The 23967-nt window shown below is 38.6% G+C and overlaps 1 protein-coding gene across 1 annotated transcript in view; it reads left to right on the top strand.

The window, feature by feature from the left end:
* Wdr49 (WD repeat domain 49) overlaps positions 1-23967 on the top strand; it is a 113883-nt gene that overhangs the window by 47512 nt on the left and 42404 nt on the right. The window contains exons 9-11 of the mRNA XM_013016147.1: positions 5700-5933; positions 18325-18489; positions 21920-22035. Of these exons, the coding sequence (XP_012871601.1) occupies positions 5700-5933; positions 18325-18489; positions 21920-22035 (515 nt within the window). The remainder of the gene's footprint in view (positions 1-5699; positions 5934-18324; positions 18490-21919; positions 22036-23967) is intronic.

Raw genomic sequence — 23967 nt, 5'->3', positions numbered from 1 at the left:
TATATAATATATGCATACATTTTGTTTTATATATATATACTCACACACATATATATATATTCTACAACAGTATTTTGTGTGTGCTGGTTCTGGGGGTTAAACTGAGGTCCTGGGTGCTCTCCCTGAGCATTTTTGCTCAAGGCTGGTACTCTACTACTTGAGCCACAACTCCACTTTCAACTTTTTGTTGGTTAATTGGAGATGAGAATATCCCTGACTTTCCTACCTGAGTTGACTTCAAATCTCAACCCCAGATCTCAGCCTCCTGGGTGGGTAGGATTTACAGGCATGAGTCACAAGCACCCTGCCAATGATACCAATTTAAAAGTACCAAATATTCCATTGTAATTTTAACATTACGAATTTATCAGTCTTTTTTTTAATATTAAGAAAGAACACATCTCTAGAATATTTGGAATGGAAATAGTAGATCTGTTATTTTTCTTTTTTTCTTTTATTTATTATTATTTTTTTGTGTGAACATACTGTTCAGAGGGGTTACAATTACATGGGCAGGATAATGCATACATTTCTTATCAAGCATTGCAGCCTCCTCCTTTGTTTACCCTTCCCAGCATCTCCTCCCCCCGCCCCCCTTCCCCCCCCCCCGCACCAAAGTTGTAAAGCTCGTTTTCGACATGACAACTTGTACTTCTCATTGTTGCAACAGGTCCACCTGTATCCTTAATCAACTTGATTTTCCCCATCTCCTCCACAAGTTATACTGACATCAAATATAGTGAAAGCAGGGGTTATACTGTGGGGGAGGGACATACAAAGCAACAAAGAAATAATCTTATAAATGCGTTAGAAACAAATGCATGAAAGAAAAAACATTAAAATACATATCTAAGGGTTCATTTTCCTAACATCACATTATCTGACCTTTTCCACTTGACTCATACATATACTAGATATTGCAAATAAGGGAAACCATGGGACCTATGTTTCTTTGGGCCTGGCTTACTTCACTTAATATGATTTTTTCCAAGTTTTTCCATTTCCTAACAAATGGGGCAATGTCATTCTTTCTGATGGAGGCATAGAATTCCATTGTGTATATATACCACATTTTCTTGATCCATTCATCTACTGAGGGGCATCTGGGTTGGTTCCATATCTTAGCTATGGTAAATAATGCTGCAATAAACATAGTTGTGCTGGTAGCTTTAGTGTGGTCTTGTTTGTAAACATTTGGGTAAATGCCCAAAAGTGGGATTTCTGGGTCATAGGGGAGTTCTATGTGAAGTCTTTTGAGGAACCTCCATACTGTTTCCAAAGTGGTTGAACAAGTTTACATTCCCACCAACAATGAAGTAAGGTTCCCTTCTGTCCACATCCCCTCCAGCATCTGTTGTTGTTAGAGTTCTTGATTTTAGCCATTCTAACTGGAGTGAGGTGGTATCTCAATGTTGTTTTGATTTGCATTTCTTTTATGGCTAGGGAGGTTGAGCATTTCTTCATGTGTCTATTGGCCGTCCTTCTTTCTTCTTCAGAGAAGTTTCTCCTCAAGTCTTTAGCCCACTTATTTATTGGACAGTTGTTTCTTTGAGGATTTGTTGTTGGGGGATTTAATTTTTTGAGTTCCAAGTATATTTAGATATGAGACCCTTGTCTGTTGTATGGCTAGTGAAGATCTTCTCCCAATCTGTGGGCTTTCTATTGATCTTTCTAGCTATGTCCTTTGCCATGCAGAAGCTCTGAAACTTCATGCAATCCCATTTGTCCAACCTTTCTTTGATTTGTTGTGTTTCTGGGTCTCTGTTCAGAAAATTTCAGCCCGATCCTGTAATGTTTTCAGAGTGTCTGCTTTGACTTCGAGGTCTTTCTAGATCTGTTATTTTTCTAAATTGTCACATAATTCAATTTTTTAAGTTAACTTAAATGTAAGTGGCGATCTTGTGATTCTCAAAGAATAATAAGACATTAAATGGCAATTTTTTCAAAGGACTTGCTTGATAAGATTGAATTAATGTGAATTCTTTTGTGTGATGAGAACGCTAGAAAGTGTCTAGGAGAAGTGAGTATAGGTATCTGGTTTAAAGCCAAGCCAAATGATATTACTGATTAAGGGGATAAATTTCTTGTTCAAGGTAATTATCACTGACCTTCAAATCAAGTAGAGCCCTTAAAGCATGATACAAAGGAAAGACCTGGGGGAAAATGTTTGAAAAATCACAATGGATGAATTTTATCCTCAGAGACTCAGATTTAATTGGCCTAACAAAAGCACCCAATAAAAGGTAATTTCTGTAGCACTGTAGGTATTTTTGTTTAATGTCAAGTTTAGGAAGCCTTGGTATAGAATATGAGAACACAGGGAACATGTAAAATGTCTTAGAAGTAATGTACGCATTATCCTGCCCATGCAATTGTAACCCCTCTGTACAGTATGTTCACAAATAAAATAAAATAAAATTAAAAAAAATGTCTTAGAAGTAACGACATCACCTAATTTCTAGACTTATGCTAGAATAAGGGTTTATAAACTGGTGAAAGTGTATCAAACTGTTGCTTGATTCTAAACAGAGGGAAAAATAAAGAATTAAAGGTGGAAGTTAGGCTTAATGAGATTATTAATAGCATAAGGTTCATAAGAAGAAGCAGAAAATTAATTTTAAGGAAAGTCCATGATTATATACATTCCACTTAACACCAATTCTAGTTTCAATTGCTGAAGAACTCACCTCTTGTAGATTATAGAAGTTATACTTAATCTGTTTTTAATTTTTTATTTAGTTAGTATGACTAAATGAAATGAAATATTAGAGACCACTTAAATTATTTGAACAAATAATTCTGAGGAAACTACAATCTATTAATACTGTTGAGTCATTGTTAATCTATACTTACTCATGATACCATCAAGCATTATTATTCTGTTGTGCAGTAGTTTCTGTCTCTCAGAATGGGTCTATATAAACTAAGACACTATTTTCCACAATAATGACATACCCATTCTAGTATCATGATTCTCATCATCCAGATGGGCATAATCTTATGACTATAATATTCAAAATATCACTCAAATCTATTTATATCGATAACACATTGAAATATATTTATGACTTAATTCTTAAGGATCTGTATTTTTATGAATAAACATTTCTTGGAGAGCTTCCAGCACATTTTAAATGAGAAATTTTTATCAATTATAAAGAACATGAATGAGTCTTTCATAAAATATTCTTGTCCCAAGCCCCATTTTTCTTTATAAATATATGTTTGAGCAATTTGTAATCCTGTTTATCTGATAGCAATTGACTAAGTCTGTTCAACCTTGTTATAAGGGTTGGTAGATAGGTTAATCTATACATCAGATACAATTACTTCTGTAAGATGTGAAAAGTCTTGTAATACTTCATATAGTTTCATATGATTCATATAAAATGATGTGAGATCTGTAATTTGGTAAATATCTATGCAGGAGGAAGGTAGATTTTCTATAGAGGTGTTCTATTCTTAGATTTATCTCAGCTAGTCTTTTCATTGACGAGCTAAATAAATATATAGTATTTTAAGCTGGGTGCTGGTGGCTCTTGCTTGTAATCCTAGCTACGCAGAAAGCTGAGAACTGAGGATCATGGTTCAAAGCCAGCCCAGAGTAGGAAAGTCCATGAGACTCTTATCTTCAATTAAACACCAGAAAACTGGAAGTGGTGCTATCGCTCAAAGTGGGAGAGCAGTAGCCTTGACTAAAAAAGCTAAGGGACAGCATCCAGGCCCTAAGTTCAAGCCCCATGACCATATATATAGTTAAAAAAATGAGATAAAGGGCTGGGAAGGTGGCTCGGAGGTAGAGCGTTTGCCTTGCATGCATGAGGCCCTGGGTTCAATTCCTCAGCACCACATAAAGTAAAAAGAAAAAGCCAGAAGTGGCGCTGTGGCTCAAGTGGTAGAGCCTTAGCCTTGAGCTGAAGAGCTGAGGGACAGCGCCCAGGCCCAGAGTTCAGGCCCCATGACGGGACGACCCCCCCCCCCAAATGAGATACAGCATTTAACAACTTCAAAAGTATTTATTATACATCATCAGGGGCTCTAATTGAATTCTCATAATACTGTGTGAAATAGATATCAAATTAAAAGCTCAGAGGCACCCTGCTGGTAGTGGGTAGAGAGAGATTAGAAGCAGGAAATCATGTTGAAAGCATATTGGTTATTTTCTTCTCATTAACCTGTGTTATTTCTACCTACACCACTACTGGGAGCCCCCCACCATCACCCCACTTGCACCCACAAAGCTGCTCTTTCTGTTTGTTGCCCAGGACACGTGGTGTGATTCATTCTCACAGGAATGAGGAGAGCATGCTCTGATTCTAAGCATGCTATGTTCACTACTTAAAATTCTGATTCTAAGCATGCTATGTTCACTGCTTAGCAAGACTTAAGTCATTGGAAGAACTCTACTCCATTCTAGAGGAATCACTTTCCCACCATTTCTGTCAAACTTGGATTTGAATTTCTTCATATCCAGCAACACTAGGAAGCGTCCTGATAGTGCATTACTCCTGTGTCTTTTCCTGCTTCCTTTTCTTCACCCAACTCCAAAGAGGACCAAAGGAGGATGGATATGCGCACATGCACACACACACACATAAATAGAGCATAATAAAACTCAACAATTGCTAATTGAAAATGGGTGCAAGAACGGAAGGGAAGAATAAAAATATGGTGGAGGATGTGAATTTGTTCAGTATTCTTTCCCTATATATATCACAACAAATTTTTCATTCTATAAAAGATGTCTATTTAAAGAATGCTCTTGCTATCACATTGAACTCACTGAATTAATCCAGGAAAATATCCTTTTCAAATTCTTAGTTTAATCACATCTCTAAAATTATTATATATATTTTGTGCCATCCTAGGGCTTGAACTCAGGGCTTAGACATTGTCCCCGAGCTTTTTTTTTTGTTTGAAGTTAAAACTCTACCACTTGAGCCACAGCTCCACTTCTGGCTCTTTTGGTAGTTAATTTGAAGATAGGAGTACTTTCTTACTGGGTCTGGCTTTGAACAGCTATCTGCAAATCTCAGCCCAAATAGTAGGATTACAGGTATAAGCCATTGGCACTCGGCTAAAATTATTTTTGCTTTGTGAGATAACAAACATACACAGGTCCTGGTGGTTTAGAGATGGGCACCTTTGGTTACCACAAACACATGCCACTTGCTAAGCCCTATTCTACATACTGGGATAAAAACAGTGCTTTTGATACCCTGCATCTTGTATATTCCTTTGTCTAATTTGGGGAAGGGGAGGGGAATAACAAAATGCTGAAACAAGGACACAGGATGACCCATTGCAACAATGATACTCACAAGACAGTATATTGGAAATGAACTTTACAACTTTGGGGGGGGGGTGAAGTGGGAGAGGTGGGGGAGGGTAGGGATAGTGGGAGAACAACAAAAGAGGGGGTAACAATGCTCGACAAGGTACTCATTACCTTACTCATGTAACGGTAACCCCTCTGTACAGCATCTTTACAATAAAATAACAAACAAACAAAAACCCAGTGCTTCCTCTGGGACCCTTACAGTTGAGGGTATAGTTTTAAGCAGGTAACATAGCATGCAATATGATAGTACTCTGAGCCAACGATGGCACTGTGGATGCAGAAGCTGGGGTCAAGGGTTAACTAAGAAAAATACTGGCTAAAACAATAATTAGGGTTACTGACCTTCCTTCTCTTTCAGGTTTTGAGACTCTGGGATATTCATTACCAGCTGTCCATCCAGAGGATTGCTTGTCCTTTTCCCAAGAGTCAAGACTTCCGATGCCTTTTCCACTTTGATGAGGCCCATGGAAGACTTTTCATCTCATTTAATAACCAGCTAGCTTTGCTGACCATGAAAAGCGAAGCCAGTAAGAGGGTGAGAAGCCACGCCAAAGCCGTCACGTGTGTCCTTTACAGCTCACTCTCGAAGCAGGTAATGCTGCCTTCCTTTGAGTCACTGTCCTAATACATCCTCAAGTTTGGAGTCTCATTTCCTCCACTCAGCCTAACATAAAGCCAAGGAAGAATCCAGAAAACACAAAGGTGAGGAGGATTTAACAGTAGCATGGATGCTTTCAGTGGTAGTGTGGTGTGTCCAGGTGGATGTTCGTTGTAAGTGTGACAATAGAAGTATAAGGAATTACAATTAGTTCTATCTAACCCAAACACACAGCACCTCATGTAAATGAACTTATCTGTGTTACCCACCATTGTTTGGATCTTGAGCCAAATGCAAATGAAGCTGGTTGTAAAGTTCCCATTTATGAACGTGATCCTCCTGTATCCCTGTGGAGAGTTCTGAAATATGCATGAAATGTAATTAGCAGAGATCCATTTTTGTTTTTTTGCCAGCCTATTTTACACCCGCGGCTCTGAGTGGCGGCTCACAATGTATTCATAATAAAATGATTCAGTTAAATGTGACAATGCCACTTAATATGCGGCTCCTGCCCTCTTTACCTCCCTTCCGTGTTAACAACACTCTACAGCCCTTGCTTTGGGGTGCATCATCTGGATCTAAATGAAGTTGAGGCTTCCCCTGTAGCCAAGAGGCCACATAGACCACAGCTCCCTTTTACAGAACAGGGGAAAGGGGGAGATCCAGCCAGCAAAGCGGCCAGCATGAGGTGGACAGCTGATTGTGGTCTGGTGGAGAGAAGCAGAGAACACTGGAGATTAAGTCTGCTGCAATGATCCCCTCAGGCCTGACGGAAACAGCACAGTGGGAACAGAAGAGAAAAAGCAAGTCTCCAGCTTGCAGCCAATTAAACAATAACTCCAATCCCTTCTTTCCTTTTGCCATCAGTCAATGCTTTTGCTTCCACATAGAAATGAGCAGCTCAGATTTTGTGCAAAGGGTGGAAAGCCCCTTCGGTGGTAATGATAAGTGTGTTATGTAGCTACTTCAAGCACTCTGTTTTCTGGTTATTCTCGGAGATTAAATCTTTTTGTTTTTAATGAAACAATCCATTCTGCATTCCATCTGCAGGAAAACATTCCCCAACAAATGTTTTATTGAACTTCATGAAGGCAACCGGTTCATTCAACTCCCTGTTGGCTGATGACAGATGCAGTTGTGTCTCAGAAAACATTCTGTTAATTGAGATCTTTGGTTAAAAAGCTAGGGTTATGTGTATATGTGGGGGGGGGGTCCATGTTTTCTAGCCCTAAGATGAACAGTATCTCAGGAGAAATGCAGGAAATGAGACACACAGGAAAAAAAAGATCTGAAATCTTCCATTTGGGCTGTGAAGATCAAATCAATGTCATAAAAACATACAAGTTGTAGGAAACAAAAGTACATGCCCATATGGTAGATCTTAAAGGAAGTATCACTGCATTTGTTGCTGTGAGTAGCACAGATAATTGACAGCATAATGCATGTGTAAAACCCAGAACTGTGTGTCATATGCATCAACCCTTTATTATTATTATTATTATTAGCGATTAATCTATAGAGAAACACTTGAATGTTGTATCTATAAGAATGTAATGAACCTGGGTGTCTGTACCTCATGCCTATAATCCTAGTTCTGTGGGAGACTTGGGACCAAGAAGATTTTGGTTCCGTGTCATTTAGGGAAGAAAACTTTGCGAGACTACATTTCAACAGAGATGGATATGAACATGCTGGTATGCACCTGTCATCCTTGCTACTACAGAATAGGCAGATCACAGCTCAGGTGTATGTCCAGGCAGGGCAAGATCTTACCTCAAAAAAGAGAAGATAGTGCAAAAGAAGGGCTGAAGGTGTGGCTCAGAGGTAAACATCTCCTGAGGAATTGTGAAGACCTGCAGTCAAATTTTACTAGTGCTAGGATGAGAAAGAGACAGAGGGAGAGGAAAAGAGACAGAGACACACACAGAAAGAGATCATCTATAGCAGAGAAGTACAAAGAAAATAGCATCCACAGTCCCATTAGACAGTGTTAATTTATTACCTGAGAGTAATTAAAAAAGCAAATATAGCAGCTCAAACAAGAGCCAGGTGCCAGGAAGCAAGAATGAAAGCTTATAAAGTTATTGTTTCCGAATCCAGAGCTCAGAAAAATAAGTTGTCTTTGAAAGAACTGAAGCTACCCTTAAAGAATGGAGTCTTTGAGCTGACCAGTCACTGCAGGGCAGATGCTATTACCGGGCTGGGGAATGAAAACAGAGGAGGCCAATGCATTACAAACTCCTAAGGAACCAGGGCATTGCAGTAAAATGAAGCTGAGGTAGAAGCAAAGCTCTCTCCATTGGGTAGTAACAGGTCCTGCCTGGGGCTGGGTAGGTGACATTTCAGTGAATCCATGACAGGTGCCCTGGAGAAGGATCCCAGACAGGAGCTACAACACCAGCCCCAAGGAGGACATTGGACAGCAGTGTTATTTCTGGGCCAGGGCTTCCTTGATGAAATTCTTAACAAAGCCAATGGGAATTAAGGAAAGTAAAGAGAACTTAGAGTCACCTGGGGAGGGTCATTCACCGAATGCACTGCAGTCTGATCGGAGAAAATCCAGCCCAGGCTTGAGGCCAAAACAATTCTCACAGTGTGATCTTGGATCCCTTGGATATCCTAGAAAATAATCTCAGAGGTCAGACCGTTTTCATCTCTATCTTAATTCTCTAACAGTATACAGTATTTTTTTTGGGGGGGGACAGGCCATCATTGCTAAGGAGGTATGGGTCTTTCTGTTGTTTTAATAGTTAACCAGATTAAATTTGCAATGTGATTAATATTACATTTAATTAGCTGGATACCTGTTAACTGATAACTAATGTCTGCCCATATTATGTATTATATGTAACTATATAGAGCTATGTATTAAACAGTTATATATATATATATATATATATATATATATATACACACACACACACATACATATACACATGTCATGTAATTAGAATTCTTTTTTCTTTTTGTGTGTACTGGTACTAGGGTTTGAACTCAGGACTTGGGTACTATTCCTGAGGTTTTTGTTCAAGGCTAGTGCTCTACCACTTGAGCCATACCTCTACTTCTGGCTTTTTGGTGGTTAATTGGAGAGAAGAGTTTCATGGGCTTTGCTACCAGGCTGGCTTCCAACTAAAATCCTTAGACCTCAGCTACCTGAGTATTTAGGATTACAGGTGTGAGTCACCAGCATGAGTCCTACTCTAATTCCACAATAATTGTTAAGCATGTAAAGCAGCCCCATGGTGATTCATTGTGAGAATGGCTGGATTCCAAAGACAGAGGTTGAACTTCTGGGCAGACTACTTAGCCTTCCTGCACTTCTGTTTCCTGCTTTTTGTTCCTATGAGGGACTTAGGGAGTTAAATGGCAACAGATGTTATATCTAGGAAGCTAAATATTTCTGTATGGATTGAGTAGTCATCTGTATTTCCTCTGAGAACTGTCTGTTCAATTTTTTTCCATTTATTAATTGGGTTAGCTGTTCTATTTTTGTTTAATTTTTTGAGCTCTATGTGAATTCTTCACCTGTTGAATAGCTGGCAGGTATTTTCTCCTGTTCTATGAATTATTGTCTCTTGGTTCTGATAATTGTTTCTTTGGCTGTGCAGAAGCTTTTTAATTTGAGGCTGTTCTACTTGTCAAATATTATTCTTATTTTCTGGGCAACTGGAGTTTTCTTCATAAAATAATTGACTGTGTTTCCTTACATTATTTTTTTTCCTTACATTATTTTGTTGTTTTAAAGTTTCAGGTGCTACATTTGATCATTGATACATTGGAGCTGATTTTTGTACGGGGGGGGCAGGATTAGAATTAATTTTCAGCCTCTTAGGTGCAGATTGCCACATTTTGCCAGGACTACTTGTTAAAGAGACTATCTTATCTCCAGTGGGATTTTTTTTCACTTGCTTGTCAAAAATTAGTTGGCTGGGGCTGTGTGGTTTTATTTCTGGGTCTTCTGTTCTGTTTTGTTGTTTTTTGTTTTTCTGTTTTGTGCTGGTACCATGATGTTTTTGACACTATAGCTCTGTAGTATAATTTGAAGTTCAGTATTATGATACCTCTAACTTTGCTTTTTCCTTGGGATTTTTTGCTTCTTGAGGTCTTTTATGATTTCATATGAAATTTTAGATTGATTTTTCTATTTCTGTGAAAGACCTTTGGGCTTTGATGGGAATTACATTGAATGTCTAGATTGCCTTGGTCAGTGTGGTCATTGTACAATATAGTGCCTTCTTCAAGGTGGTGTGTGTGTGTGTGTGTGTGTGTGTGTGTGTGTGTGTGTGTGTGTGTGCATGCGCACGCGTATGCACATGCATGCCGGTCCTGGGGCTTGAACTCACCCCCTCACTTGGCTGTTTTGTATGTGTGTGTGTTCAAGGCTGACATTCTACTACTTGAGTCATAACTCTATTTTCAGCTTTTTGCTGGTTCATTGGAGACAAGCATTGTTCCAATTTGTCTGCCCCAACTGGCTTCACATTGTGATTTTCAGGTCTCATCCTCCTGAGTAGCTAAGATCAAAGGTGTGAGCCACCAACTCTTGGCTCCTTCTTAGAGTTTGTCCTCGCTAGGTCTGGCCATTAGCTCTGGAAGGCTTTGCTAGCTCTTTCACACCTCTCCTGGTGAGCATCACTGTGCGTGGGCATTTTTATCTTATTGACTTCTTAGGATTCCTCAGTCCTTCCCCAACTCCCAACCTCCCCAACTTTATGTGTTAACAAACATTAGGAAGTTCTGCTTATCCCATCCTTTTTCAGACCAATGGCTCTTTCCTTGACAATCTAGTTTGATGTCATCTTGAATCTTTCCCCTTTGAATTTAATGAAGACTGCCTTCTGTTATTGACATTCCAACCATCTGCCCACATTTCATGATTATTTTACTCAGTGAGGACCTCACGCAATTCTCCTAGGAAAGCAGCTGGGCACAGTTCTGTGGCTCTTCTTTATCTTCTTGTCTTTTGTTTTCCTACCTCCTAATCTAAGAAAGTAGCGTTAAACCACAGAAAGTCTTTAAAAAGGAACCACCTGCTTATTTCCCCAGATAGAGCTTCTCTCCCAGCCAAGAGCAGAGCAAGGTGGCACTGTATGAACACGTCCCTGGAAATTACTTTCTTCTTTCTTTTTTCCTTCTTTTTGTTTGGAAGAATTAAAGTAACTTAGTATCCTGGAGGCAGTTATAGTAAGCTGTCTTTATAGGGCTTTCTTAAATTGAGCTTTTCTTAAAAATCCCGTGGATGTTAGGAAAATAAAAATATATTTCTGCATGCTAGAATGGAGTAGAATAGATAAAATTTATTTATGACTTATACTCATCCTAATGGTGTGTGTGTGTGTGTGTGTTTGTTAAACAGAATATTTCAGTTTGTTGAAGGGATTTATAGTTAAGGTAGATATTTGGGTGTCATCATATTTTCATATGTTATATTTACTATTTTTCCTGAAATACTGGTTTTGGGAAAACATTACATGTAAACATCAGATATTTATTGTAAGAAATTAAGACAATGCAGTAAATCTCAGCTGAGGAACTTAATGTTGCTAATATTTTATTGGCAATTTCTAAAATCTCTGTGCATATTTATTCATAAATGTAGTTCAATGACCTACTTTTCTGTTTAATAATATATTTAGAATATGTTTCCTTATCATTTGAAGAAAGGCAGTAGAACACTCATTGTGTCATGAAAATTTACTAATCAATTTCATTTTGTAAATACGTGACTTCACACATGACTTTAACTCTTTAGGGTAGTTCTTAGGAAAAGATTTCTAGGGTAAAGAATCAGATAATTTGATACATGGATTGCCTACCAGTCTCTTCTCCTTTTATCTGACCACTAAGATTAAGTGTATTGATCATATATGTAGCTGTCTAGTGAGATTCGCCTGACAGCAGTTGTTTGGTTTCTTCTAGTTGATTCCTGAGGGCCTTCATGGGGTCTGATAATCTAGGATGATGGGATGTGAGGAGTACAAATTGGAAGACCAGATGCCTAACTTGACCCAGAGAAGTGCTGCTTTTGAGGGTTGATGCTCACAGGGACACAGGAACTTCCATCACTGTTTGCTCTGCTTGGAATTCTTTGCACCCAAGCACCTGCATGGCTCACTTGGTCATGCCTTTCTGCAAGTAATTCCTCAGAGAATCCCCGCTTTTGCAACTAGCCACCCGTGATACTCACGCTTCCTTCTCAGCTCTATTTGTCTCAATAATTCTGGTCACTGCCTAACTTAATCTATATGTGTTTGTTGCTGTTGTTGTTGTTTGTGTTGTTCTAGGGTTTGATTTCAGGGTTTGGGTGCTGTCTCTGAACTTTTGTGCTCAAGGCTAGTACTTTATCATTTGAGTCACAGGACCACTTTTGGTTTTCTTGTGGTTAATTGGAGAGAGGAGACTCATGGACTTTACAACAAGGATGACTTCGAACCACGATCCTCAGATCTCAGCCTCTTGAGTAGCTCAGATTATAGGTGTGAGCCACAACACCTGGCTTTTCCTTCTGTTCTTATCTTTCACCCACCCCCCACTCCTTCTCACAACATGTAAGACAGAATATTTCACTGAATCTAGTGGTTAGATTCAGGGTCTGTGTATTACAAAAGTTCAATAAATCCAAGAAGTGATTTTGAGAGACTGAACTACAAATTAATCCAGGAAGAAGTAAAATCTGATCAACAAGGCCAATATATGGAGAGTAGCAGCCTTAAAAATATTTGAATCCTTGGTCTCTGCCAGTATTCTGAGATATTATCCTTTTCATATACTTACTGAGATGGAACTTCCAGAGATTTGCTACAAAATGCAAATGAAGGAGATAACTTGCTTTCTATTATGATACTGTAAATAAGACTATCTAAGACATGAAATTATGAACAGCAATTAAATCAAATATCCCCAACCCTTAGTCAACTGTATCAGCTGCTATAATTTTCTATTCTGCTCTTAACTTAGACTTAAGACTTGAGATGCAGAGACAAATGAAGAGAAGAAGCCGGCGGGGGTGGGTGGGTGGGTGGGATGCAGTCAAAATTCAATGTATATCCTATTAAGAAAAATGAGGGTAGGGAGTTCTTGGGGAAGGATGGGTGAAAATGTTGAAAGGGCTGTCATTAATCAAGATGGATTGTTCTCACAAACTGCTTTATTGAATGACAACTCTTATATATATATATATATATATATATATATATATATATATATATATATATATATATATATACCAAAAAAACCTGTTGTTGAAATTGTGAGATGTGGGATAACCTTATGTATCTAGAAGTCTGATTTGTTGCGACAGCTTCAGATCAGAGAGACACAAAGAGCCTATTATATAATTAAGCAGTTATTGAGCTGGGCTCTGATGGCTCACGCCTGTAATCCTAGCTACTCAGGAGGCTGAGATCTGAGGATCGTGGTTCAAAGCCAGCCCGGGCAGGAAAGTCCGTGAGACTCTTATCTCCAATAAACCACCAGAAAACCAGAAGTGGCACTGTAGCTTAAGTGGTAGAGCGCTAGCCTTGAGCTGAAGAGTTGAGGGACATTGCCCAGGCCCAGAGTTCAAGCCCCACGATCAACAACAACAACAACAAAATTATTAAAGTTATTTTCTCCAATACTTAAAATGGAAAGGTTACCATCAGAAAGCGATGGCTCTTGAGGTCCACTTACTCTAGAATATGCTTATTAAGACACTGCCTTTCTGTTATGCAAACTATTAAGGTCCTGTCCTTCACTCTCTGGGGTTGAGTTTGAAGAGTGACAGCCTGCAATAAACCACACACCTACAAGAATTCGGGCTCATCAAACTGTGGTGTGTAGGTACGTTGCCAATATATTTATTCCTGGCCTTTATTACTGATAAAAATAGCTTGCTAAAATTAAATTTGCCACTGGCCAATAGTCAGACCAGTGTCTTTGTTAGCTGCACTATTCTTGCTGCACTTGGAGGTCTTTTCCCCTGCATCGCTATTCTTACAGTGGCGTAATATTGTCATAGTAAGGGTCCCTTCCATTTGACAGTGGTTGTATGTTTGTGACATTGTCAGTTTCAACACATTGCTTTCCTGAAGACAGCATGACCAGAAGGCAGATTTCCATAAAATGAAATCAGACTGCCTATCCGCTGTTGTCACTATGGATTCAGATTTCATGAGAGATGGTTCAATGAACAGAGAAAGGAGATGAAAACTGATGAATCGTGTGTTGGGTATCAGCCAGGTGTGTAGGGAGGTAAAATGCAGAGTGGCAGAAAGTGAACTATTCTGAGTCTTGATCCAATGTCTATATTAGATAAAAGGCAGACAGATGCTTAAGGTGAGGCCAGCTTGGAAGAAGTAAGCAAGTTTTCCCTTTGAACGTGGCATTTTAATGTTTAGACTGCTCTTGTGTTTCTATTGGAGGATACATATTGTGTAGTACTGAAGTGCATAGTAGAGAACAGTTACTAAGTAAATACTTCGGAAGCATTTACTTGGAATACAGTGGAATACAATCCATTACAACCTTTCATCTTTTCTTAAAAGACCATGAGCAGGATTTTCAGATATGCTTAGAAAGTTATGTTCTCATGCATTTGCTTTTAACCCCTAAGCAAATATCTAAGATATTAAAAGTATGAAATAATGTAAAATTTCAATGTACATCTAAAAAATTTGATTTCTAAGATTGTAATTGTCTTCACTGTTATGGTTAAAAGAAATCAAAATCTTAGTTTCTCAAATTAATTTCAATTTGAAAAATAATATAAAAGCTGAGTGTTAGAGGCTCATACATGCCATCTTGTCCACCCAGGAGGCTGAGATCATGAGGATTGAGATTCAGAGCCAGCCCTGGCAGAAAAGTCTATGAGACTCTTAGCTTCAATTAAGCAGCAAAAGCCAGGACTGGAGGCATGGCTCAAGTGATAGAGTGCCAAATAAGCAAGCAAGCTGAGCAAATGTGAGTCTCTGAGTTCAACTCCTGGTACTTTCAAAAATACATACATATATACATACACACAGACACACATATCCATCCATCCATGCATATATCCATCCATCCATCCATCCATCTATATATCCATATAGACATGTATATACACATAATAGTTATATCATTCCATACATGAATATATCCATCTATACATGCAGTATATACATACATACATGCATATATCCATCTACACATGACACATCTATCCATTCATACTCATATATACATATATCTATGCATGCACATATACACACATACATAAATATATACATATATACACACATACATACAGAAAGCAGGCAAATAAAATGAAAAATAAAAAGTGATATGAACCTGAATAAGAGATGACACATGGTTTAAATAGAAGTAATAGGAACTCCAAGTAAATTTTATGGTTTCTCTAATGCTATGGTAAATGATTTAAAAATCTTAGCTTCTTTAAACCTCATAATGAGGGGATGAGCTAGTTACTATGATTAGCCCTGGTTTATGGATGAGGAAATTGAGGCATAGGGAGGTTAATTAACATGCCTGACCTCAGTGCTGAAGACCAGACCAGATCAGTTGGTCAGGCAGCTGACAGCTTAGCAGCGGCATCTAGGCTAGGGCATCTACTGCCCTCTGTGTTGCACAAACAAAACCAACTGGAAACACCATCAGCTCAGCCACACGAGGTGATAATTAAAGTGTTAGATCACATTAGCGCGAAGATGCAAGTTCATTCATCTTAGAAATTACACCATGGCTTAACAAAAATAATGAAATAGTTGAGCTACTTTGATTTCACCGAGAGAAAAGGTACAGTGTACCTAGAGCTTAACATGAGTTAAGAATTTTTTTTTCTCATCAGAGTTGTAATTTCAGAGGGAAAAGGTCTAACCAAGGTCATGTGCTCATTATTGGTTCTTTGCAGAACATAAATGCTTATAACTAGTGATAAATACTATCTCTTTTTCCTTAGGCTTTTAGATTTACTTGATCAGCTAAGAATCTCTTACCTCCACTTCAGCTGGTCTTTAGATGGTCTTTGTGCTTTACACTACTGATAGAAGTACCTTCTCAGACAGCCAATATAATTTCTGTGACACTCTTTGCCTCATTCAGAATCATGATATTGTTTTTTAATCTTTCCCATTAACCATGACTCCAATGATTATCAAGGAAATTTATAGATCCTCCCCAAGTGAAATTAGATTTTTCTCTCACTCAATATTCTCTGGAGCTATGCACTAGTGATTTCCAAAATTCCCTCTCCAGCTTGCCCCATTTCTTAAATTGTGTGTGTGTGTGTGTGTGTGTGTGTGTGTGTGTGTGTGTGTGTGCATGTGTGTGCACCCATGTATGTGCCAGTACTGGGGCTTGAACTCACAGTCCGAACTTTATACCTTAGTTTTTTTTTTTTCACTCAAGGCTGGTCTCTACCACTTCAGCCATAGCTTCACTTGTGACATTTTGCTGGTTAACTGAAGTTAAGAGTCTCATGGATTTTCTTACCTGGGTTGCCTTTAAACTGTGATCCTCAGATCTTAGCTTCTGAGTATCTAGGCTTACAGGCGTGAGCCACTGGCGCCTGGCTCCTTGAACTTTATTGTCTTTCATGCTTAGAATATTATCCAAGTCCTTTTCTCTTGTAAATGACCCTTAACTGACTTCCATATTATGTGAAAGGTAAAGTTTATAACATGGTTATTGTTCAGGCTCTCAAAACTAGTTCCAGAAGCTGAAAGCAGTACTTAATTGACTAGAGTCACTGGCAAAATTATGGGCATAATGTTGCTTGAGAGTTTTTGTAAAGATCAAATGAAATAACCAATGCAATGGACTGGCATTCCATAAATACATGTTCCTATCTTCCACAACAGCCTTCTATGTGAAACAGGACTTACCTCTGTCTCCTCTGCTTCTTTACCCCCACCATCCAGTCCACCGGCTGGATTTCTGGATTGTACTTCTGGGCTCTTGCACACTCAAGGACACCATCTCTACCCTGGAAGCCTTGTTCCTGTATCCTTGTGTAACCCAGTAACTCTTAGTTCAGGCTGTACCTTGGACTAACTTTCAGAGTTCTTAACAATATCCTTGCTTGATCCAATGAAATAATATTTCTACTCTGGCTTGTGGTGAAGCTAGTTGAAGCTCCTTGGGTTGTTTTCCTGTACAGTTCTGGACCCCAGACTCCCTGACAGCTGAGATTTATCAAATACCACAGACATCATGATGTTGTCATGGACCAAATGTTCCTAAGTGTTCAGAGAGCTTGCTTCTACTCACTGGTCAGCTATCTAGGCTTGCACAGATAACCTGATAAACTTCAACTCAATTAGCATAGAAAATGCAACATTCAAGTGGAACATACTCTCAATGAATCCACATTTCCCAAATGACAAGAAAAGCCTACGCAGAAGAAAATACTTTGGTTTCTCAAAACTCTAGGTGCTACTTCAAACAACTTCCTACCAAAGGGGTCCTAAATACCCAGAGCCAAAATGAGCAAGCTATTTGCCATTATAAAAGTCTTCTCAAGATTTAGTTGAAAGAGAATTGTACTTTAGAAGACCATAATAATGGATCCGATTTCAAAGCACAGCCAAGGGAATTAAATGAGATAATATATGTAAAGCTCTTTAGAAGCGTCTGGCAGAGGGAAATCACCCAATAAACGTCAGCAGTTGCTATTGTTGGATTGTAAAAAAAAAAAAGTTCTTCTTTTCAGAGTGCTGAATATAAGCCTACCTATTCTAATGCTTCCTTTGTTGCCTTCTTCTTGAAGCCTCTATGTAGATTTGTACTCATTTGTGTTTAGCTACCCAGCAACAACTGTATTCAGTGGTCATATAGGTATATGTATGTATGTGTGAACACACACACACACACACACACACAAGCTTGAGAAAAAGAGAAATCAAGCAAGGGAATAATGTCATAAAAAAGCAATAACTCTAAACATTTGTGGAAATTAGCTTTCCTCCATAATGGCTGGTAGTACTTCTTTTCTGAATGCAAATTGAAGTGTCATAAAATGTTTCTTTTCACAGAACAAATAATGCCATGGCCCCACGACTAGGAAAATATAGTTTCTCATCTTAATGTGAAAGATTTATGAGTTTACTTCTGGTAGGAATTGATTTCGGGAGAGCCTTTAGACACTCAGCCGGGTGGCGAAGAAGAGGAACATGTTCTCTGATAAAGACAATCATAACTTCACTTACCTCAGCTGTGACCTAGACATTGAAATGTGACCAGCTTAAGAGAAAAGAAAGAAAACACATGACAGATACATGACTGTTGGGGCTTTCAGCCGTGGAAGTGCCTAGGTCGCGATTAGATTTATTATTATTATTATTGAAACAAATAGAATATGGTGGATTCTGGGACTCTAATTTCTCGACAATGTTATTTTCTCTCTTAGGTAATCAGCGCTGATGTGGGGTCTACTGTTTCCTTTTGGATGGTAGATACTGGGCAGAAAATCAAACAGTTTACCGGTTGTCATGGCAACGCAGAAATCAGCACTATGGCCCTGGATGCAAATGAGACGCGGCTTTTGACTGGCGGCACAGATGGGACTGTGAAGGTGCGAATGGAATGAGGCTTTTTCCTTCCCAGATAGGAGGAGATGCGCAGCCTCTGTGAGGAAACACAGCTTACAGATTTCACTTTTCTTTTTTATCTTGTCTTATGGTCTTGTGAGAGCTCAGACTCTAGAGCTGAATGCTTACACCATCTAATAACAAAGCTGCTGGAAAAGTAAACCTTAGTGGAAAATAAAATAAATAAATGATTTTTTTATGAGTAACTAGTTTGAGATGAGGGTACAGATGCTCACTTTACAAAGCCTTTCTCAGGGTAGAGGGGCCTTGATTCATTTTCAAAGGCGTTGGCTACTGTCTTTAGCTTCCTAATCCTCTGAAATGAGTAATTATGGAAACTTACATTAGTTGTGTTTTTTAAAAAAAGTATAGGTGCACATTTTTCAGAAAATTAACACTTAAATATGAACCTTGAATCCTTTGCATTTTTGCTTTTGAGGAAGTGAGACAGGGAAAGGAAAAGTCACAAATATGAATAATAGAGTAACAATGGATAATTAATATTATCACCCATCCCAAACTAAGATTATCTTATTGCTTCCAGTTTCCTTTTTATACAGCTATAATTTATGTCTTCTGAGAGGATGGTAATACTTTAGTTTGTAGAGGAATGAGATTTTTCACGCAAGGCTAGATATTATCTAGGTTTAATACTATCTAGTCTTGCGATCTGAAATGATGCTATACATGACACTCCTCTTCATTCTTCATGAGAAGGTCACAGAAAGCCACGTGGCTGTGTTGTTAGCGTATCTTAGGACTTGGGGCAAGTGTTTAGGTGAATTCCAGGTTGGTAATCACTTGTGTGAGGAAGAGCTAAGGGGGAATTTCGAAAGTGAGAATCTCTGGAAAGCACTAGACTTGGTCCTGAGAAGCTAAAGGAATGAGGTATGAAGTGGGAAATGTGGTGTAGTAAAACAGTTTATGGGGAGCTGTTAGATTTGTGAACAATATCTAACCGTGTCTCTGGAACTGGAGAATTACACGATGTCTCCACCGATGACTCACCCCTCAGTCTTGGGATGTGAGATGGAAGTAAAATGACTAAGCAAATGAATTAGGTCCCATTAGACTCACCTTGGAAAGGAACTGGTTTTAGAGTGCAGCTTAAGGTCCAGCCAGTAGCTGTTGCTACTATTCCCAGCCAAGGTCTTAGAAGAACTTAACTTCTTTGTGGAAATCATTTTACATAGACTTGGTAAGAACAATGCTGGAGGAAAACAAAGTAGCATGGACAGTAGCGTGTTCATCCTTAAAGTCTCAGCACACATCTGGACATTTCTTAGGGTAAGGTGAATTCTATCAGAATAAACACTGGGTTTGTTTGTTTGTTTGTTTGTTTTTTGTTTGGTTGTGGGGCCTGGACTTTGGGCCTGGGTGCTGTCCCTCAGCTCTTCAGCTCAAGGCTAGCACTCTACCACTTGAGCCACAGCGCCACTTCCGGCTTTCTTTTTCTGCTTATGTGGTGCTGAGGAATCAAACCCAGGGCCTTAGGCATGCAAGGCAAGCACTCTACCACTGAGCCAACTTCCCAGCTAAGCACTGGGTTTGAAGGGTGGTATTTATCTTTATCACAGTAGCACAAAAGAATTCTGGGATCTGATAACCTCTGCATATGTAGGACACGTAAATAAGGGTTGAGCTGCTCTAGCCATAGCCCACGAGGAAACAAGAATGAACCACATTTTCTAACCTCATGTATAATTTAGGATCCCAAATCAGGGTCTATGTAACCGAAGAGTTAAAATTATGGACAGATTTATCATGTTTTTGAAGGATCTGTTTTCAAATGAATGTTTTAAATAATACATGCATGCAATAAAAATGAAATATAGGAGAGCTGTACTGTAAAAACAAAGGCTTTTTGTCATCCTGTTTCCAACCCCTCCCCTGAGGTGCTATTGCTAGTGGTTTCTTGCGTATTTTCCTCGCTCGGGAGCATGAGGGATGGCAGCCTGCTAACTCTGCTAGTCTGCACTTCATATTTCCATCTCCTGGACATTGATTCGGAGAAATGTGTAAAATTATAATGTTAAGTAATTTTCATTGTGTGCTTCCTATGAAGCCAGACACTGTTCAAAGTACTTAAACACACACACAAACACAGACACACACAGACACACACACACACCTAATCTATAAGATTGCATGGTTATTTCCTGATTTTACAAAGTGCAAGCTAAAGCTCATAGAAGTAAAACAACTTAGCTCTAAGTAGCAGAATGCATTGAGTTTGGGCAGAGTGTAGAAATATGAAGAGGATTCCTTCTCTTCCTCCTCCTCTTCTTCTTCCTCCTGTTCTACTTCTTCCTCCTTTTTCTTCTTTATGATACTGGCTATGAAATCACCATGTACTTCGCCTATAGTGCATATACTAGCTATAACTGAGCAATACCTACAGCCTGATTCATCTTTATTTTTATTTAATGACTTCTTCTGTTTATGTGATACTGAGGAATTAAACCCAGGGCCTCATGCATGCTAGGCAAGTACTTTACCACTAAGCCACATTCCCAGCTCCCAATTCACCTTTTGTAATGGCAGCCTTATATGTGACCACATACGTATTCTACGCTCTGATTATTCCCTTCCTTCCTAATAAGCAATTAGATTGATTCAAAAATTTGGTCTTTGTAAATAACGCCAGAAGATGCGCTTGAAAATGTTCCATTTCACACAGGTGAATGTATCCATGGTGGGACTGGTTTTTAAAAGTTGGACTTCTGAGTGCAAAGGGAATGTGCATTTTTAACTCTGAACTAATGAAATAATGAAAACTTCTCCTCTGCACAGGAAGCGACAGCCATGTTTCATAGTGAGGCTTCATGTGAGCTGTGGCTAACCAAATAACACAGTCATACATTGCATCCATTCATCCTATGTCTTTACTGCTTGAGCCAAAAAGGTAGTAGACCCACCTGCTCATGTAGGACCAGGCCTAGCTAGCTAGCTGGCCCTCTGTGCCAGCAGGAGGTGCCACCTGAAGATGAGAGAGTAGAACACGACGCTTGCTGACCAGGGTCTGGGCTACATCTGGACTCTGCTAAGCCAGGGCCAGGAGGAGTGAGGAAAATAAGGAAAAGAAACAAGCTCTCAACAGACTCCACATTATCTCATCTCCTTCCTTAAAATAAACACAAATTTAAAATCTTTGAATTAACTATTGGTAGAATACAACAATGTAATTACTAATAGAGTCTGACATGCACACACATATAATATCATATATGTCATTAATCAGTGTTAGAGTAATAAATATAATAAACTCAAATAGTTAACACAATTTCTTTGATTATTCTGTAACCTGATAGAAGCAATCCCAGTTCAGGATGTAAATGCTCAAATTGAAAATAGCTATGTTGTTGAACTCATTGAAGACATTTTTCACTTCTGGTTTTAACTTTTCTTTTAAAGGTGTGGGATTTCAATGGACATTGTCACCACACACTAAATGTCAGGCAAGATGGTGCTGTCGATATTTCACAGATCCTGGTTCTGAAGAAGACAATTCTGGTAGTAGGCTGGGAAAGGTATGACATGTGGCATATAGAGTTACAGGTATGACATATAGAGTTATGGGCATGCTTTTATTTGAATCGAAATCTAAAAGAAGAATAAAGAAATCTTGGCTGATTGAGTCATTCTCTTATTACTGGTTCACGTGGGTGAAACTCTAGGAGGGATTGACTGATAGGTTAGTGAGTAAAAAAATATGGTTCAAACACATTGCATGAGTGACTTTGAAAAGTGCTACTGGGCTTTCTTCTGGCTTTGGGAATTGGACTTTTGCTCTAAAAATTGCAGATAAAGATGTAACAGTACCATGACTTGAGTTCCAAAAAGACTCCCAAATCTTAAAGACAATGAATTCTTAACATGTAAGGTGTATTTCTTCCACTTCAAAGGAAACCCAGCCTTTCTTCTCTCTCTGATTTCAAGTGCAGCCAAGGAGAGAAATGGCTCACTGGCTGGTGTGCTCATCTTCCTTCAGTGACAAGGCCTTTCACAAATCACTGTGCTTCTCCAGGAGCTGCTTTTCCATGTCATTAAAAGGAACATTGCTTTCTTTTCCTTACTTCATACTGAGAGAACATAAGGGATCATAAACAAGGCCTTTTCTATGGCACTGCGTGAGCACCAGGAAAACAAAAGTGTTCGATATTTGAGAATACATTGTTCATATATTTAGTTGTTCAGCACATCTATCCTAATAGGTAATTTACTCTATGTGACTGAGGATTGAATTGTGATCTGAATGGTCTTGAGTTAGATGTTTATACCTAGGCAGCCAGAGTGTAGTATTTGAGGACTTTTGTCCATCATAGGAAAAATAGCTTCTCATGAAATGAACATAGACTAGCAACTTTAAAAAAAAATTTATTGTAAAGATGCTATACAGAGGTAGCAACTGTTGAGTCACACATTGCTTTGCTTTTTGAGGTTCGTTTGGTACTAAGGAGAGAAAGTGTCAATTTGATGATTGTATTTGGTATTAAGCACGGATTCAATTATCCTCAGCTTTGAAGGACACTGTTTCTTCACAGCCCTACTCTATAACCAAGCTATAACCCTGCCAACAGCTTATGGCTTGAAGATTGCTATGAAGCCACAGGAATGAATACATTGAATCTCTACTATCACGACAGAACAGCTGATTATGATTTAAATTCTGAACATTAAATAAAGGAACTTAATATAAGTCAAAACTTGGAGACAAATTTTCTTTAGTTATTTTATATAACCAGGGTGAAAAATTCATATCAAATGTAAGCTGCTTTTTTTAAGATTACTTACATGGGAAAATGTAAAAAAAATGTATGAAGTTATCAAAAAATGGCGTAAGTTGTTAAAAATGGCTCTGATATTCTGATCTATCTTGGTGAATCCTCCCTTTGTACGGTCTCAGGGAAGAAGAATTGAGAAACTTAGTAAGGAAACCCACCATTCCCTCCAGCTGCCTCCTTTTCTGTCTGATTGTTGTCAGAAGTTGTATCCTTTAGGTGGAATTGAAAATTCAATTAATCCATTGTTAGTTATATTATTTTCACTTTTCTATTTGTGGGTTTAGAAATTACATTTTCTTAGTGAGAGCTGTTTCTTTAGGATCCCTTGAAGGATTTTGCATGCCGGATGGCTTTTTAGCAAGCAGAGGCTTGTTTGCTTATAGCTAGAGGAATATAGGCTATTAAGACAGCTCCTTAACAGTTCAGTGATTAGAGAGGAACGAGCTGGAAGATTGACAGTCTGCTTATTAAGCTTTCTGTGAAACCCAGAGAGAGCCTGTTAGGTTAAGCTATAGCTTTAACTTCAGGCTCTGTGTAAATACAGAGATTGCTTTGATAATTTTGCCCAAGATAGAATAGAAACTACATTTATTGAGTGGAGGTACTTAAATAAACCATCGGATTTATTGTATTTATGGTGCAGTGCGATTTACTATTGTACATGACACACACTATCTG

Source organism: Dipodomys ordii, unplaced genomic scaffold, assembly GCF_000151885.1.
Source record: "Dipodomys ordii isolate 6190 unplaced genomic scaffold, Dord_2.0 Scaffold30, whole genome shotgun sequence".
NCBI lineage: Eukaryota > Metazoa > Chordata > Mammalia > Rodentia > Heteromyidae > Dipodomys > Dipodomys ordii.
This window is presented reverse-complemented; position numbering and strand designations above follow the sequence as displayed.